This window comes from Dermacentor variabilis, chromosome 3 (genome assembly GCF_050947875.1).
Source record: "Dermacentor variabilis isolate Ectoservices chromosome 3, ASM5094787v1, whole genome shotgun sequence".
In the NCBI taxonomy this organism is placed as follows: Eukaryota; Metazoa; Arthropoda; class Arachnida; order Ixodida; family Ixodidae; genus Dermacentor; species Dermacentor variabilis.
The window spans coordinates 215,342,890-215,361,192 of NC_134570.1; the positions used below are offsets into that span (position 1 = coordinate 215,342,890).

An 18,303-nucleotide genomic window follows, 5' to 3' on the forward strand; every position below is an offset into this window, starting at 1 on the left:
TTGTATCGCCGCCGACTGCAGCTTTTGGTTGTTGATTGCAATTTTGTTGCTACCTCGTGAATTTGGCATGTCGGGCGATGATAAAAATTACGTTGTGCGTCACAAACAGCTGCCCACTGGCGGAAGGTAATGAACTGTTCAAGCTGTAGCCATTCCTATCACTTAGATCAATCTTCTCTGGTATTGCCCAAAACACGTTCACCACAATGGGGTTGTCTAAAAGAGAAGTTTGGATTTGCAAAACCTGTAGAATTACGAAGAGCCGGGCTGGTTCCACTTCACAGTCTGATATTTCTCATGTAGTGGATAATGCGATCCCGAATGGGTCACTGACGGCTGAGCTCAAGCACATAAAAGAGAATATTTTCTGCTTAACATTCCTGACTCAAAAAGTGGACACACCTCTAGGCCTCAAAGAAGATTTTTTGAAATTAACTCAGGCCGTTGACCACCTGGAGGAAGCGGTGATATTTATGTCGAATAAGTACGACTCGGTTAACCCTCAGCTAAACGAACTCGGGACTCAAAATGCAAAATACAAATGTGAGCTTGCCACTCTATCTTCTACAAAGCAGATGCAGGCAGAGCTGCTTCAGCATTTGCACGATGTTCAAAATGACAGTGAGCAATATAGCCGCAATGCTAATCTGGATATTAACGGCCTTCCTCAAGAAGATCACGAAGACTTGAAGTAGACGATGGGGCAGCTCGCTAATAAACTGAGATTGGCAGATTTCACCCTATCATATGTGGTGGCCGTACATTGCTTGCATGGAAAACACTACTCGATTCCCACAGTCCTGGTGCGCTTCACGTCTGTTAAGGCTAAGGAAAGATGGTTTCAGGTTCGCGGCAAGTTGCAGGAGATATATCACTCTCATAAGCTGCCAAAACTATTTTTCAATAAAAATTTAACCAAGCAAAATCGAGAACTGATTTGACGAGTAAAGACAGTAGCCAAAGAAAGGAAGTAGAAGTTCACTTGGGTCAAAGTAGGGAAAATGTTCGCAAAGAAAAATGAATTCTCGGCTCTGATTCGAATCAACATGCTAGCAGACGTTCAAAAGATTGTCTAGTAATTGCAAGCACCTGCCAAGAGGTTCCCTATTTTCAGTCTTTCTGTGACAGCTGCAGTCGATAGTCGAAAGGTGACTTCATAATTACTCATCTTAAAATTAGAAGCTTACAGAAATACTTGGATGAATTTAAAATGATTGTCACTTCAAAACTTAGTTTTGTGGATTTGTTTGTTATAACAGAAATTAACGTCGCTGATACAGGCCCGGATACGTTTGTTCTACATGGTTATCACTCGCTCTTTGTGGCACGGTCCCATTGGTGAGGAGGAGTGATTGCTATTTTCGTCAAAAACGTGTATGACGTGTCACACATTGATGTTTTTTTTTCACTTTTGCGGAATGTCTTGCTATAGAACTGGCTCAGAAGCAGTTCCTGCTGTCTGTATTCGCGTTTTATCGTCCTACATGTAATTGTGTCAGTCGATTTTAATAGAATTGAAAGTCTTCTTACAACGATTCAATCCGGTAGATGAAATATGCCTAGTTGGAGACTTCAACATAAAAGCGCTTTGTCACACAAATTGTGCGGTAGCGGACTACTTATCTCGTTTAGCTTCCCACGGGATTGAAAATACTATAAACATTACAACCATAGAAGACCTGGTAAATGGGCATGTAGTCAGTTCATGCGTACATGATATTTTGGTTCCTACTTCAATTTATTATTTAGATTCATGTGTCATAAAACGGCGTTTGGCAGATCATTATTTTGTGGCTTGCCACTTTATGTCGTCAACCCCATTTACAACACGCGCTTGCACAGAGGACTCGCCTAGCAACGTTGTTAAGATTTCTATAATAGACGAGCGTGAGCTCGATGACGTAATCAGGGCATTTGATTGGTCTACATTAATGAACTCAAATGCTCCACATGTTGCACAAACAAAAATATTTGAAAACTTGGCAAAAGAACTGTAACAAGGAAACGCCGAAAAAATCATAACTGGATAAATGCTAACGTAATTCGTGCTATAGTGGAAAGAGATGTGTTGAGGAAACGTTCGAAACGCTCCCCCAAAATGTAACACTTCGCGTTGAGTACACAGCAGCGAGAAACAGGCTAGTCGCCCTTATTAGATCGGCAAAACTGCAGCATTTTTTACAACAATTTAATCTAGCCTTGAAAAACCCTGCAAGCCTTGGTATTTAATAAATGACCTACGAGAGAAAGCAGGCTCGAGATCTGCCATTCATTCCTTTTCGACGACTCCGCAAGAACTTCTAATATATTTAACCGTCATTTTACTCGTTCGTCTAACGGAGCTGATCAAGGGCATGCTCTGAACTGCTCGCTCGAAAAATATGTATCTGCCGCAGCCTTCCTGCCGAAGTAGTCGGAATTTGATTTACGTAGGATCATTTTCAGCTTCAGACAGAACAAACCACCCGGTCTTTATGGCCGTTCAGCGCGCATGCACCAAAGAAACTTTGAAAACCTGTCCGGCAGTCTTCTTATGCTTAACTGGTTTTTGGACGATTCTTGTATCCCTGAAAGACTAAAAACTGCTTTAGTCAAGCCGCTTCACAAAGGAGGAAAAAAGGATGTAATTGAAAACTATAGACCTATGTCTATTTTGCCTACACTGACCTAAGTGCAAGAAACGTTTCTCTTGGAAACAATGCTTCCCTTCATTAACAAGTACTCATTTATGCCCCTGATCAGTTTGGTTTTGTCACCGGTTAAGATACTACCTTACTTTTAGAATCCTTTCCGGATGAAATTTTTTCAGCGTTCGACCAAAAGTGGTTTAGCATTGCATTATTCTTAGATATTAGTAAAGCCTTTGAGACAGTTAACCACGACCTTTTGTTCAACAAATTACATTTATTGGGCTTCCGGGGACCATTTCATGATATCCTTAAAAGTTATATATCGAACAGATCGCAAAAATACTCTTAGGCAATCACTCTAGTTCTATTTTGCCTAATAAAGCTGGAGAGCCTCAAGGGTTTATCATAGCCCCGCTCCTGTTTAATATTTTCATGAATGACCTTGCGTCCACTGTTTCGAAATGCACAATTTTTCAATACGCCGATGGCACTGTTATGCCAGCAAAGCACTTATGCTACAAATGGGCAAATAATATGCTACAAAAAGACGTCCATAATGTAATTGATTGGTTTTATAAAAACTTTCTTGTAATCAATAATTCAACAACAAAGCTGATTTCCTTCAGGAATTCCTTGAATTTGAGATCGATAGATGAACATATCTTTTTGAACAATAAGTTATGTTCGCAATGTAGTTGTACTCCAGTGGAATATGTGCAGTCTACAAAGTAGATGGGTGTATTTATTGACTCGAATATGTCGCAGGAATCGCATTTAGCGTACTTATGAAGTAAACTCCGAAGTGTTGCTTGGCTACTCTATCACTGTAAGAGAATAGTTCCTTTATCGGTAAAAAAAAACAATTGTGCATGGTCCTGCCTATGGAATATTAAGTTATGGCATCACAATTTTCGCCTTCTGTTCTGTGCGTTGGGAGAGCCGGGTGAACGCTCTTTTAAAAAAAACCTGTTCCAAAGTGTAGCGCATAACTCGCCTCTGCTTTCATCTCGAAACATATTTACCGCCGAAGGTTTTCCTTCATTCCGCTCATTGTTCGTTGAAACAGTGGTGTTACGTCATTTTTGGGACTCGGATTTCAAAGTTGAACACAAACCTGTGCGCATGCTCCGTTCGGGCTTGCATTTCACTGTGCCTCGTTCCGCAACGAGGTACGGTGAGGCCCGGCGATGTGTGTACGTTCCTAATCTGTTTACCAAACTACCAGAGGACATTTTCACACCAACATCGAAAATATCACTTAAAAAGAGGATCCGTGCTCTGTAGGCGAAAAATGTTCCACCTTCACATTTGTTTTGCCTTCTTCTCTCACATAACATTTATGTGGAAATTGTTTGAAAGTATCGAATTCGTGCATTTTGTGTTGTTCTGTGTGGTGTTGTCTGGTTTATGTAAGCTTGTACTGTAGGTACTGCTGTAATAAATTTGCGCAGCCAAATGTAGTGTCGCCCGCCTTAACTAACAGCGTCAGTTTTCTTTGATATGTGATTGTTTTCCTATTTAAATGTTTTTCAACCTATTTCCTATTGTGCAGGGCAATGCCCCACAAGCCCTTGTAGGCTTAGACAGGCCTGATTATAACTCTGTATATGTGTTATGGCAATAAAGATATGGTTATTATTATGAATGTTATTCTTATTCTTATTATTATTATTATTGTATTACTGGGAGTCAGCGGCGAGTGTGTTGCCCAAGCTAACACGTTGTATTCCAACAGGAGTTGACCTTGATGCAGCCCTCGTGTTACTCTGGACGCTGCTATCACCTTCATCAGTGCCGACCATTCTGCTAACTTTGACGACAAGGGGCCAACTCGTCTGGAAAGCAGTATTTACCTGCAGGCTACTTCAGCCAGCGTACAGCGGGGATCCTTTGCAGTCAGCGGCGAGTGCGTTGCCCAAGCTAATACGTTGTATTCCAACAGGTCGCGTGTCGTTTGGCTGATATCTCTCGACTTTCAATTTGCCGCTGACTGTCCACTGTGTACGCCTAAGGCCTTGTACGCCTCTCCTGCATGACAATGACGGAGTGTATTACCTGCCACAAATCACTGCCCGATGATGGCAAATTCATAACCTGCGCGAGTTATAAATTTTCTTATTCGGGTCAAAACTGTTCTGGAATTGCGTCGAACACCTTTAATATAATGCGTACAGCAAAACGAGACGTGTGGGTATGCAAGACATGCAGAACTGCAGAAAAAAAAAGGAAGCACAGACGGTTCCAGCTCTGTCTGATGCTGCCTAGGTCGATGACAGTACGGGCGTGGAATCGGCATTGCTTTCGCAACTACAAGATATCAAACAAGTCTGCAATGCTTACCGGAGCTTTATACCAAGGTTGATTTGTTGCTACTTTTGAGAACAGAAGTATCCACATTAACCACAACAGTCAAAGAATCGTGGAGCTCGGTGAATTTTACGGCGCCACAGTGCGATTCTGTTTTCGAAGAATTAAAAGCAACCGAGCAACAAGCGCCTTCTCGAGCTGTAGAAATACCCACCCTTAGAGCAGCTGCACAGACGCAAGCCGAACACCAAGAACGGATACAAGCAGAACTAAATGACAGTGAAGAATACAGCTGCAACATGAACATGGAAATCCATGGTCACAAGGATGAAACGGACGAAAACCTCAAGGAAGTCTTATGCAATATCGCCCGAAATGTAGCAGTCAAAAGTTTTTCCCTGTCCTAAGTTGAAACAATCCACCATCTACTGGGCAGGCGCGGCGCTATTCCTAGGGTTCTTGTGCGCTTCACTTCCATGGAATCCCGAGAAAAGTTTTTGAAGCCCGCAGGAAGCTTCAAACTCTTTTCGAATCTGGAAAGCGCCAAACAATATTTTTCAACGACAACTTGACAAGACTCACTCGAGACTTATTCTGGCGTGCAAGGACTGGTGCTAAACACGAGTACAGGTCTGCTTGGATTAGGCATGGCAAGATTAATGTGAAAAATACCAAAAACTCGACCCTTCGACTAACCAGATCGGCAGACTTAGATAAATTTATGTAACTGTACTATGACCAACGCCTGCAGCCAGATCTCAAACTGTCAGTCTTTTAATGACACATTTGGTCACAGCTAACAGAATGAATTTACTGACGTAAACACCAATATCAGAAGTCTTCGAAACTACTGGGAAGAATTCAAGCTTGTTGCCACATCGGGAATAGGATTTGTTGACGTATTTGTCCTGACAGAAATCAATGTTTCAGATGTATGCAAACATGCCTTTTCAGTGCCAGGCTATCAATGCCGTTTCTTGACGCGGCCTCACCGACGAGGGGGTGGGGTCGCTATCTTTATTAGAAATACGTTTGGCGTTACATCCATTGACGTGAACTTCGTTCATGCCGAATGTGTAGCGCTGACGGTATCTTGCGGTACTCGATGTTTAAGGTTGCTAGCTCTGTTATGGCAACCTTGCAACAGTGTTACCCGTTTTCTGGAGCTTGAAGAAGTGTTGATCTCATGGAATTCAGTGGAAGAATTATGTTGAGTGGGAGACATGAATATAAATACCCCATGTCCAAGAGTAGGCTCTGTATCCGACTACTTGTCCCTCTTGTCCTCGTACGGTATTACTAATACTATAACCGCTCCTACCCAGGAAGAAATAGTTGGTGACCACGTAACAATGTCATATTGGACCATATCGCTTCACGCGCTCCTAACTACTCCTTTGCTTCTTGTGTTATTTTGCAACGTTTCGCGGATCACTATCTCGTCGCTTGTCGTTCGTCTCCATCTTCTCCAATGCCAACTGCTCATCGAACCACCACACCCAATAACTCAATTTACAGAATAAATTGTTGCGCCAAAAAAGGAAAATGAAGACTTGGGAAGGAAGAGCACGAAACGACAGATTGAGCGCTGAAATCTGAAAACTGAAAGGGCTGAAAACGACTGTTTGTCGTTTCGTACTTTTCCTTCCCGAGTCTTTATTTTCCTTTTTTGGCGCAACAATGCATTCTTTAGATCCCAACCAACTCGCCCAGCAACAAGTTCTACTCAACTCAATTTACATCACTATTACCGACCAGAGGGTATTAGACAACCTCATTAACGGTTTTAATTCGATGGCTATAACTGATTCAAATCCACCGCAGAAGATATATAGTATCTTTTGCGACCAAATAGTAGTTTTAGAACATTTCTAAATGCATTATAGTACAGAAGCGTAGAAAGAATTATAATTGGTTGACCACGGACATAATGCTTGCCATTTCTTACAGAGATATGCACTGGAAACAGTGTAAACATGCCTCAAAAAATAAAAACCTACGTCTCGACTACAAAGCCGCAATAGATAGGGTGGTTGCTTTGATAAGGTACACGAAACGCCAGTACTTATTCGAAAAATTTCATCAGTCATCCAGAAATGCGGCAAGAACATGGCCACTGATAAATTATCTTAATAATAATAATATTTGGAGTTTTACGTGCCAAAACCACTTTCTGATTATGAGGCACGCCGTAGTGGAGGACTCCGGAAATTTTGACCACCTGGGGTTCTTTAACGTGCACCTAAATCTAAGCACACGGGTGTTTTCGCATTTCGCCCCCATCGAAATTCGGCCGCCGTGGCCGGGATTCGATCCCGCGTCCTCGTGCTCAGCAGCCCAACACCATAGCCACTGAGCAACCACGGCGGGTGATAAATTATCTTCGTGGCAAAATTACCTCAAATGTGTGCCCAATTTCTTTTTTTTTTTTCAGGCGAATCAGTCGAGCTCACAGATAAATTCAACCATTTGTTCGCGCTGAGTTCCGAGAAGGTTTGTTCATGTCAGACCGTCCAATACAGGGCTTAAAGAATCCCTTTCAGCGTCCGTATTTCTACGTAGAATTTCAGAAAGTCAACTCCGTGAAATAATTTTCACCTTTGAGTGCAGTAAGCCTGTTGGAATCGACGGTTTATCAGCGAATCTGCTACAAAGGAACTTTGCAGCCTTATCCGATATACTACTTTTCTTGATGAAAAAATTTCTTGATACCGCGTTTATCCCAAAATAGCTTAACACAGCAATTCTTTACCTATTCTTTAAAGGAGGGAAAAGGGATGACATCAAAAAACATCCGCCTATTTCTATACTACCCATACGTTCTCATATTATTGAAAAATTTCTCTTAAAATCCATGACATCTTTTGTTGAAAGATATTCAATTTGGTCGACCCGTGAGTTCGGTTTTTTTACTGGTCGTGGCACCGTAGTTCTTCTGGAGGAGTTCTCGGATGACTGTTTTCAGCTCTTGATCAAAATCTGTTTAGCGTTGCTTTATTTTTGGACATATTTAAAGCTTTCGATACAGTTCATCACGGGATTCTATTACATAATTATATTCCAGTGGTTTTACGGGCCAATATTAGGATGTCCTCAAAAACTATCTCGCAGAACGGTCACAAGTGGTTGTCTTGGATAGAACAATAAATGCAAGTAATGAGCTTGCACTGAAAGCCGGAGTTCCTCAAGGTTCCATTTTCTCACCTCTATGTTTCAATATATTCATTAATGATTTATGTCGGGTTGTTTCAAATCGTTCGATATTTCAATACGCTGACGACACTATATTGCTGTCAAAACTTTTTTCGTACAATATGGCTATCACAAATCTTCAGAATAATGTGGACAATACAATAACTTGGTTCGTTGATAACTGTCTAAAGGTTAACGCCTTAAAAACCCAACTTGTTTGCTTCAGATCGCCTTTAAAGCAAACCGTAATCAATGCGCCGATTTTACTGCGCAGTCGGAAGTGTCATCCGTGTCGATGCGTGCCGGTTAACTACGTGAACTCGGCAAAACCCCTGGGAGTATCCTTCGACAGCGATACGTCGTGGCATAGTCACCTATCGCATATTCGCGATAAAGTTAGGAGCGCTGCGTGGTTATTCTTGCACCTTAAATCTATCGTGCCGCTTCAAGTAAAAGAAAACTGTTGCGCATGCCTTGGTCCACAGCACTCTTCGATACGGGATTGCTATTTTTGCTTTCTGCCTCGGCCGATAGCAAAACCTTTTTGATTTCTTTCTAAAAACATACTAAAAAAGCATAGTCTACAACACTCCATCAACCACAAATGGTAACATCTTCTCAGTGCTTGGCCTTCCATGCTTTTGGACTCTGTTCTCGCAAGCTGCGGTGCTAAGGCATTTTTGGTTCAATGAGATTAAAGTATGTTACAGCCCCCCGAAGCCTTCATAGTACTGTTCGCTTTATAGTTCCGCGATACTCAACAATATATGGTGAAGCTAGGCATTGTGTTTATGTGCCCAAAATTCAGAACGATTGGACAAATGGGGCATTCTCCATTACATCAAAAAAGGCATTGAAGAACATGATTTATTCGCTGTAACATGGTTGCTTCAACATTTGTAACGAATGGTGTTCGTCATTTCTAAAAAAAATGTACATCTTGGTGTCGATTATTGATTTTTGCTATATGTTTTGCTTCTTGTGCGTGTTAAGCTTCCTAACTGTTAATCCTCCTGGATTATCTTGACAGATGTCTATGGTAAAATAAATATTGCACGCTCGTCCGCTGATTTTGCCGGGCGAAGACCTTCAAGCCACTTGTGGCGTTGACAGGCCCGTTTCTTGTATTCTGTATTCCTTTGCGCAATTAAGATTATTATTATTATTATTATTATTATTATTATTATTATTATTATTATTATTATTATTATTATTATTATTATTATTATTATTATTATTATTATTATTATTATTATTATTGAACAACGCATACTACGAATACATCCTTTTACTGTGGAGTGATTTATTCTTACTCTTTCTTTAAGTAGTGAAGTGTGCATGTACCGACGCCTGGATGACGGGAATTTCACAACATTTACGACTTCACTGTGAACTACGTAATCATGGAATATAGATTAAACTCATCATACTATTATAGTCCTCTTAGCAGATATTTGTTGTATAATTTTTTTCGGGATAGTTACGATAAATCCAAAGTTACAGCTATATTCTGTAACAATGCTCCCTCCGTAAACGACCTTGTACTGACAGCAGACGGTAATTCTGTAATGTTTACAACTCCACTGTGAACTAACTAACTATGAAAAGTAAACAAAACTCGGCATAATGATAGAGCCATTTCAGCGGCCAACTTCAGTATAACTATCTGAAAGATACCTACATTACATTGAGAGCTACAGAGCATTCGCGAAAAACTGGAGCCGGAACAGGTTTGTTGTGTCGACGCGACGCGTATACGGGCGGACATTGACCACCGCCAGAGGGTAGCTGCGGAGTACAGCGTTACGTATTTGTGGACCGCAAATAATTGCACAGAGAAGAATAAAGAGTTAGGGGAATGCATAAGCGCTGATATTAAGGGTCTCGGGAGCGGCGCTGAAATTGTCCTATTAGGTGACATGAATGCCGACATACAGGATTTAGATGGCTATACCGACAACAACGGGAAGTCAATGCTACACCTTTGTGAGCAATATGACCTTGGCACCGTGAATAGAGGGCCTAAGTGTGAAGTGCAGATCACGTGGGAAGTGGCAAACCTGCAAACGACCATTGATTACTGTCTGATGACAGAAGGAATTCATGATAAGTTGAGAGAAATGTTGATGAGGAAGGGTATAGCAGCATAGAGAGTGACCATAAACGTATCATACTGAAAATGAGATATGTAGTTGGGAAAGAGAGAAAGGAGCGCGAAATGGCCAGTCCAAATTTGAAGGCTGCAGAAATAGCAAATATAGTCACTAGAGCCGAGGAAGAACTTGGCAAATGGCCAAGTAAAGAGTGGGAATATGGTGAGCTTCAAAGTGTAATAACGACTGAAATGCGGAAAAAGAAACAACATGTTCGTTGGAAAGGAACAAAGAAACCGAAAAGCTGGTGGAACAGGGAGATACGAAAAGCGATCGCAGAACGACAGAAAGCATCTCGAGAGCACAGGCAGGCAAAGAAGGCGCAGTTGCCGCAGGTTGAAGTAACCAGTAAATGGGAAATATACCGGGAGAAAAAGTCTCTGGTTCAAATACTGGTGCAAGCAAAGATAAAAGGTGAAAGTAAACGTTGGTTGTCGGAAATACGTGAGAAAAAGAATGCCGCACCTGGAATATCTTGGAACCACATAAAATTATTAGGCAGGAAATCAACAACAATACAACAACATATCCTAGACGAAGACGAAAGCAGACTGGAAGGACAAGCGGCAATAAATTACATCCGAAAACTAACAGCCAAATCTTTAAAAGGCAATGACGAGATTGTATTTGAAGCAAAAAAGAGCATGAAAGAGACCCAAATGGAAAAGGAGGTTGTGCTGACAAATTTCAACTGGAAGAAAGCGGAAGAGAGAATTCCTAAGCACACAGCCACAGGGCTAGACGAGATTCCCGTTAGGCTGATTAATGAACTAGGACCAGAAAGTAGGAAAGATCTGGTGAAAGCAGTGGAACAAACTTTAAAAGATATACGAATACCAGACAGTTGGCGACAAAGTAGAATAAATTTAATTTACCAAGGCAAGGGGAGAAAGATAGAATTCACTCGTATAGACTGTTGACGATTACATCGGTAATATACAGGCTAGCAATGCAGACAGTCAAATTAAAGGTTGAAGCTTGGGCAGAGAATGATGGCACTTTGGGAGAACTTCAGATAGGCTTCAGAATAGGTAGGCGTTTAGACGATAACTTATTTGTTCTTACTCAGTGTATTGAAATATCAAAAGTAGAAAACAGACCGTTATATGTGGCCTTTTTAGACATTACAGGAGCCTATGACAACGTAGACCGCAACATACTGTGGGATATTCTGGAAGGGTAAGGCTTAGGTGACGACTGTCTACAGGTTTCGAGAGAGATTTACCCAGAAAATACCGTTTGCGTTGAATGCGAAGGGATGACGAGCGAGGAGAAAGTTCATATCAACAAGGGACTGAGGCAGGGGTGCTCTTTATCCCCACTGCTGTATATGTTGTATACATGGTGAGGATGGAGAGGGCGCTAGAAGGAAATAATATCGGCTTTATTCTCTCATACAAACAGGTGGGTACAGTAGTAGAGCAGCACCTTACACGTTTATTTTATACGGACGGTATTGTGTTGCTAGCTAACAAGCAAAATGATTTGCAACGTCTGGCTAATATCTGTGGACAGGAAGGCAACAATTTAGGTTTGAAATTTAGTGTTAGAAAATCAGGGGCCGTATTCTGTAGCGGTTCGCTTTGGAACCGGTTCGGTCTGGCTGTTACGTCTGGATCACGTCACTCGGAGAAAGAGTGGAACGGGGCGGTGGGAGGGAAACGAATCAACGAGCGGAGGTCTGTCGGAAGACACGTCATCATTTTTGTTTGTACTTAGGGGACGGTGTAGCAATTGAAGGATGTTGCTGGTTTGATAAAAAAACATTGGTTTGTATAGAACACTGCAAATGTAATTTTCAGTAATAAATGGGAGCTTGCGGCGCAGACGGCTACTGGGAGTTGTAATTTCATTTGTGTTGTTTTCTTATTTAGTCGCTAGGTGGTGTGCCATACGTTATGCAAACAACTTGCCTCGCTAGCTTTGTTTACGTTTTGGACTTGTTCGCGCGCCGAAACCGAAACGATGTCGTCGCACAAGGACAGGCGGCTGCGTCCTCATGTTTCAGCGAGGCAGCGCGAAATACTCGTTTCATTTGTCGAGGAGCACCCCTACCTAGCAAAGGCGTCGTGTGTGTTGGGCCAGCACAGCTGACGGCGGCTTTCTGTTGCGCCGTGGATGGGAATCTAACCCATCCTTTTTCTTTGTTCACAACCGTAATGGCCTTGGCGACGGCTGTAATGATCCGGTTTACCGAAGGCTGCGACAGTGCAATCGCTTCTTCATTCCCGACGCAATGTTGGAAGCTCCCGGTGGCAGAAAAACCGCAGCGCGCACAGCACTTTCATCGTAGTGTCGACACCACGAAATCTTTGAGGTCCGAGATGTTCTTCCAGCTCATCGCAAAGACGTCGCACTATGTCTTTGGAGAACCTGAAATGCCTTCGAAACTCTTCTTCGGTCATGCCGAACGCGTCGCGTCGTTGCCTCTCGTCGCGTCGTTGTCTTTCGGCGCTCACCAGCAGCCAAACAACCAAAAAAGCCGCCATTGCCGTCTCTGTCTCGTCTCGTATAGGTGCCGGCTCGTCAGCTGGCGCGAGACTAGCCGGCAGCCACGGTTGCCCTAGCAACCCTCGACACCATGCTCTCCACCGCGCGCGACCCTCGAGCGAACCACTTCTCCGCGGTTCCTCTCGTAGCAGGGAACCGGTTCCTTTCCAGATAATTGACAACCCGTGTGACTTCAACAAAATTTGTCGTCCCGCCCACCAGGGATGACGACAACGAAGCGCCGACCAATGGCAACAGCCAGACCGAACCGGTTCCAAAGCGAACCGCTACAGAAAACGGCCCCAGTTGTTATGGTATTCAATGAAAATAGTGAACAGACCGTGTAGATACAGGGCCAGTAAATACCTCGGGTAATAGAATATAAATACCTTGTTACATGGATAAACGAGGGCAATAGATATATGGAAACACAGGAAAAAACAATAACAGTGAAGGGGGAGAGAAATGCAGCCATAATGAAGCACAGAGCGCTATGGGGATACAATAGGTACGAGGTCCTCCGAGGTATGTGTAAAGGTGTAATGATTCCAGGACTTACTTTTGGAAAAGCGGTTATTTGCTTTAAATCAGGGGAACAATCAGGATTCGATGGGAACCAAAGGTCAGGGGGTGGCCTCGCACTGGGCGCTCACGGGAAGACTACAAATGAAGCTCTGCAGGGTGATATGGGCTGGACTAGTTTTGAAGTAAGGGAAACTCGCAGTAGAATTGGGTATGAAGAACGGCTGAGGAATATGGAAGAAAGTAAATGGGCTGGGAGAGTGTTCAGGTACCTGTGCAGGAAAAACATTGATTCACAGTGGAGGAAAAGAACTAGGAAGCTTACCAGCAAGTATGTTGCCTGTAGGGTGGGCAACACAGCAACAAAGAAGGTCAAGCGGAAAGTCAGAGAGGCTGAAATAATCTCATGGGTGGCGGCAATGGAAAGGAAACCTGCCATGAGTAACTACTTAAGAGAAAAACGAAATCAGAAATGAAATAATTTATGATAACTCAAAGGGAAGCTCATTACTTTTCGAAGCGAGATTGGGATGCCTTAGAATACGCACCTATAAAGCGAGATATAAGAAGGAACAAGAAGCATGTGCCTGCAGCGGTAAAGCTAGGAAAACTATGGAGCATGTTTTATTAGAATGTGAAGACGTCTACCTAGCGGTCGATTTAGGCAACACTGACCTCCTTGAAGCTATTAGGTTCAGCGGGAGCAGTGGAAAAGTAAACATGGCTGCAATAGGCGTTAGTAAGAGGCGATTGGAGGATTCGTGGACGAAAAGTAGGACAACGACAAAAAACGGACACGTACAAAAGCACAATTAGCAATAGGGTATCAGAAAATTTGGCTGTGGGAGTTCATGGTGTTAATTATTATTTTTTTATTGTTTAACTTATATAGGACATTAGGCAGTATAATAGCAAGAGCTTGGTTGCGCAACCCACCACCCCGTTCTAGAGGGGACGCTCATAACATCCATCCATCCATCTTTCACTGTTATACGTCTATTGCGGCATTGCAGGGGCGACCTTTGTCGCTGCAGCCACTTCACTTTGCACTGCCATTTTTATAACTCAGGCAAGCTAGACTTCTGCGTCTTTCCTGCCCACTGCACCCTCAAAGAATCAGTTGACTGGGAAGCTGGCCCGATTTAATCACACGGTATTCACACCAATAACGACGAAAATATCGCTGCTTGATCATGGCGCTCAGTGGGCGAAAAGAAATGCCTGGACCAGTAGGGCTCGTCACTGGCCCAAAAAGAGTGATTGTGGTTATAAATCTTTTTCACCCTCAACGAATGAAATCAGTCAGTACTTGGTGGCAATGCCGTCAATGTATTTCTTTGGGCTCGCTATTTCGTATCATTTTTGGTGCCAATCATCCATAATCAGTGTGTAAACGTCATTAAAGATCAGTGTTTTTGCCGATTTCCTGACGTCGCATGACAGACAGGCGCAGTGGGGGCAGCGCTAAATATTTTTCAAAAAATTGTGGAAGTCTCCTTGCCAAAATAGAATGGAAGCCGTTTTTAATACCTTGACGGTATAGCGCACGTACATTATATTATTGATATCTAATGTTCTGCATTCTTTGCGCAGAAGGTGAAGCGGTTCAAGGAGAAGAGAGCATACCAGTACTTTATGCAGATGGCCAGCGCGTTGGCTTACCTGCACTACAAGGACATAGCCCATCGAGACCTCAAGTGCGAGAACATCCTGTTCACGTCGACAAACTACGTGAAGCTCGCCGACTTCAGCTTCGCACGATACTGCAGTGAGAATGCTTTCGCGCGCCTACGCCGTCGTCACATCGATTGAGTTGCGCAACGTCCAATAGGACCCTGACGCTTTGAAATCCAGAAATAATACCTTTTTTGTTATTGTAAATCCGTAGCAATGAGAGAAGGTAAAGTTAAGCATTGCAGAAAATGTATAACCGGGCTAGATGGCTGACGTTAGTCTTGATAACATTTTCAAGTGCGACGAAAAAACTGAACACAGAGGAAATACAGCAGAAGGCACGTTCTAGATGCGAAATAATTTTTTGAGGAAACTACACATCTATACAGGTAGAAGTGATCACGCATGCGGAACAACGCGGAACCGAATTTAAAAACAATATTGACATACGGACACCTAATCGTAAAAAATAAACGTGATAGTTAAAGGCAGACATATACGTTGACTAACAATTCCGCAACCGCAATTTTGCACGGCACCTGGCAGAAGGGTGGCTGAACCATGCGCCTGCTTTTTTTGTGATATAAATGACAGAGGCACTGCAGGCGAACTTCCATCATCGTCGCCACCATCACCGTTGAAGTGACGTTCCATATAAATTCGAAGTGCAATAAGATTATATCGCACCTTGCGGCTTCGTTTGCAGTAGGCCCGAGGGAAAGCATGAGACGACGAGTCGAGATGGATAGGGACTTGATGCCCCGCCCCCTCTCTTTGATGAAGATAAGAAGGGAGGTGAGCGCGCGCTGAAGGAAAGGAACGGAAAGCAGGGGATTGACCTAGCCAGTCGTTGCTGCGCATGTTATCTTGGATGCGTGTTACCTTGCACATGGGCGCCGACTACGGGGCCGCTGCGGGGCCCGAGCCCCCTCCGGAGTTTTTCGGAGTAGGCTGAGCCCGCCCCGCTCCCAAACTAACCTGGCAGTGCCAGAGTTCTGCCGCCCGCGCCGTTTGGGGTTTCATTTGACTTGCCTCGAGCTTATCAATTAAAATTTTGTTTTGGGTAATCGCTCAGTGCATTATTGCTGGCATAGACGTGCACAGATTTTAATTCATACTTTGCTTTATTTCTGCAAATCTTGACAAGATGAGAACAATTGCACTGGAAGTATGAGCAGCGGCTGCCTCATTCGTGCTTTCTCACTTCAACATTATTTTAAATTTCCGCTGTAAACACCATGCATATGCACAATATATTTAGATATATACACAGGACAAATATTATTATATTTTCTAAAGAGAAGGAGGTAGCCTATCAACAATTCTTTCTATGCTAAGAGAATGCATATGTTGCTGTATGTTCACCTCGGTTCAAAACGCTATGCGTGGTTGTTTGACCCTGAAAAAAACCTGTAGACTTTCGTGACCTCTTCGGCAGAGCTTTTTATCAAAGCCGTGTGAAATGCACGTTAAGTATATGTGTCTCAGTATCGCCTCTCTTTCCAGTAAGCAAAGCTAATGACTCATTAAAAAACACTGCTATTTATTCAAGCATTTATTACGGGATGGAAACATCGTTACTGGCATGCAGAGGTCAAAAATATATACAGGGTGTCAAAGTTAACTATCATGCACTTAATCTATAAAAAAGAGCAATTGCGTTACTAGAAAAAATGCAAGTGCATAGTGTTTCCGGTACAGTGCAGCAGCTGCCAGTAATTTTTTCATTATTGAGCTTTATTTAGGTAATTATAACCAATTGTCTAACTCGAGACGTGATGTCCTAATTATCAAAGTGTCAGTGAGGCATTTGTAGGCACAGCTTAGGGAGATCTAACTGCGGTATTTTTAGCCAAGTACAAATTGCGCTCTATTTTCCAACAGTAAATAACCCCGCGAAATTTGAAAAATGCCACGTGACTGAGCCCCCACCTGCTTCATAAAGCAGCGCCCTCGGACAGGCTCCCTCTGAGTTATCCATAACGAAATAAAGGAAATAAAGAAAAGCATTGGGGTGGAACTCGGGTCTTATCTTCCGCGCCTCGGCCAACGAAGACGTCGCGTTTGGTGTTAGTTGGAAACAAGCTGTGACAGCTCTTGTGTTAGCGTAGATAAAGTGCACGGATGTTCTTTCTTTTTTTTTGGCACGAAACCTATCACAACGAAAGCCAATTGAGAGCGCCAGAACAGAGGTTTAAATGTGCCTTTTGTTTCGTCCGAATCGCCATCTCTTTCTCTAATGAGCAGAAGGTAAAAATGGTCATTGTCTTGAGAGCTGGAAATGACAAGAGGAAGGCCGTAAATATATATCAGTCATGGAAGTGTGGTGGTAGACCAAACGCGTCGGCTATCAGCACAAATGATAAAAACCTGAGACAAACCGAGAGCGGCGCGAAACAACGGCGTAGAACTCCATCTTCGAGTCCTAGCCGACACACGAATGTTTTAGCATTTATGGCCGCCAACCCTCATGCTAGCGTATGGGACGTGGCCGCCCAGGTACCAATTACCAACTCACCAGTTTCGAGGATACTGAACGACGGCCTTTCAGCCGTACAACTTTAACCAGCAACAGTGCTTGGAAGATAGGGACCTGTACAATCGTCTAGATTTCTCCAATTTGGTTCTCACGAAAGCCGATGAGTCACCAGACATTTTGGGCAATATCACGTGCACACATGAAGCCAATTTTCGCAGAAACGAGCAGGTAAATTTGCATAATGCACACTATTGGAGTTACTACATTGCACACTGCGTAAAGCGCAGTCGAGACCAGTACGAGTGGTCGTTCAATCCATGATTCGGAGTTTATCCCGGTGCTATAATCGGTCCCATCTTCTTCGATCACAGTGATTGGACAGCGTTACCTGGAAGAAATCCTTGAAGGAGTAGTGGATGTGTTTCTCATCAAACTCCCGCTGTCATGTCTTCCACTTATGTGGTATCAGCAAGATGGAGCACCAGCACAACGTAGTAGCCGAGCACGAAATCGGCTGGATGAGTCTTTTAATGCGCAATAAATTGGAAGGAACGGGACTGTAAATTTGCCGGCAAAGTCACCTGACCTCTCGCCACTCGATTGTTTTCTTCGAGGTTATGTGAAAGAGCTTGCTTACGTGATTGAGGCGAACGTCAGATAACGACAAGATAACGGACGTCTGCCCTAAAACTCCAGTGTCTGTCATCAAGAAAGCCAGTGAAGATGGGTTAAAGCGGACTCAGTGTTGCGTAGCTGCAGGACACCCATTCGAACACGTCCTGTAGGCAGCAGCTGGCGTTGAACGGCGCTTAAAGATTTATAGATAATAAGGGCACACTGAAATCCAACGTGTTTT

The 18,303-nt window shown here is 43.2% G+C and overlaps 1 protein-coding gene across 1 annotated transcript in view; it reads left to right on the forward strand.

Annotated features, from left to right (window-relative positions):
• LOC142575019 (testis-specific serine/threonine-protein kinase 3-like) overlaps positions 1–18,303 on the forward strand; it is a 191,388-nt gene that overhangs the window by 108,533 nt on the left and 64,552 nt on the right. Inside the window, exon 4 of the mRNA XM_075683993.1 lies at positions 14,888–15,062. Coding sequence (XP_075540108.1) covers positions 14,888–15,062 — 175 coding nt within the window. The remainder of the gene's footprint in view (positions 1–14,887; positions 15,063–18,303) is intronic.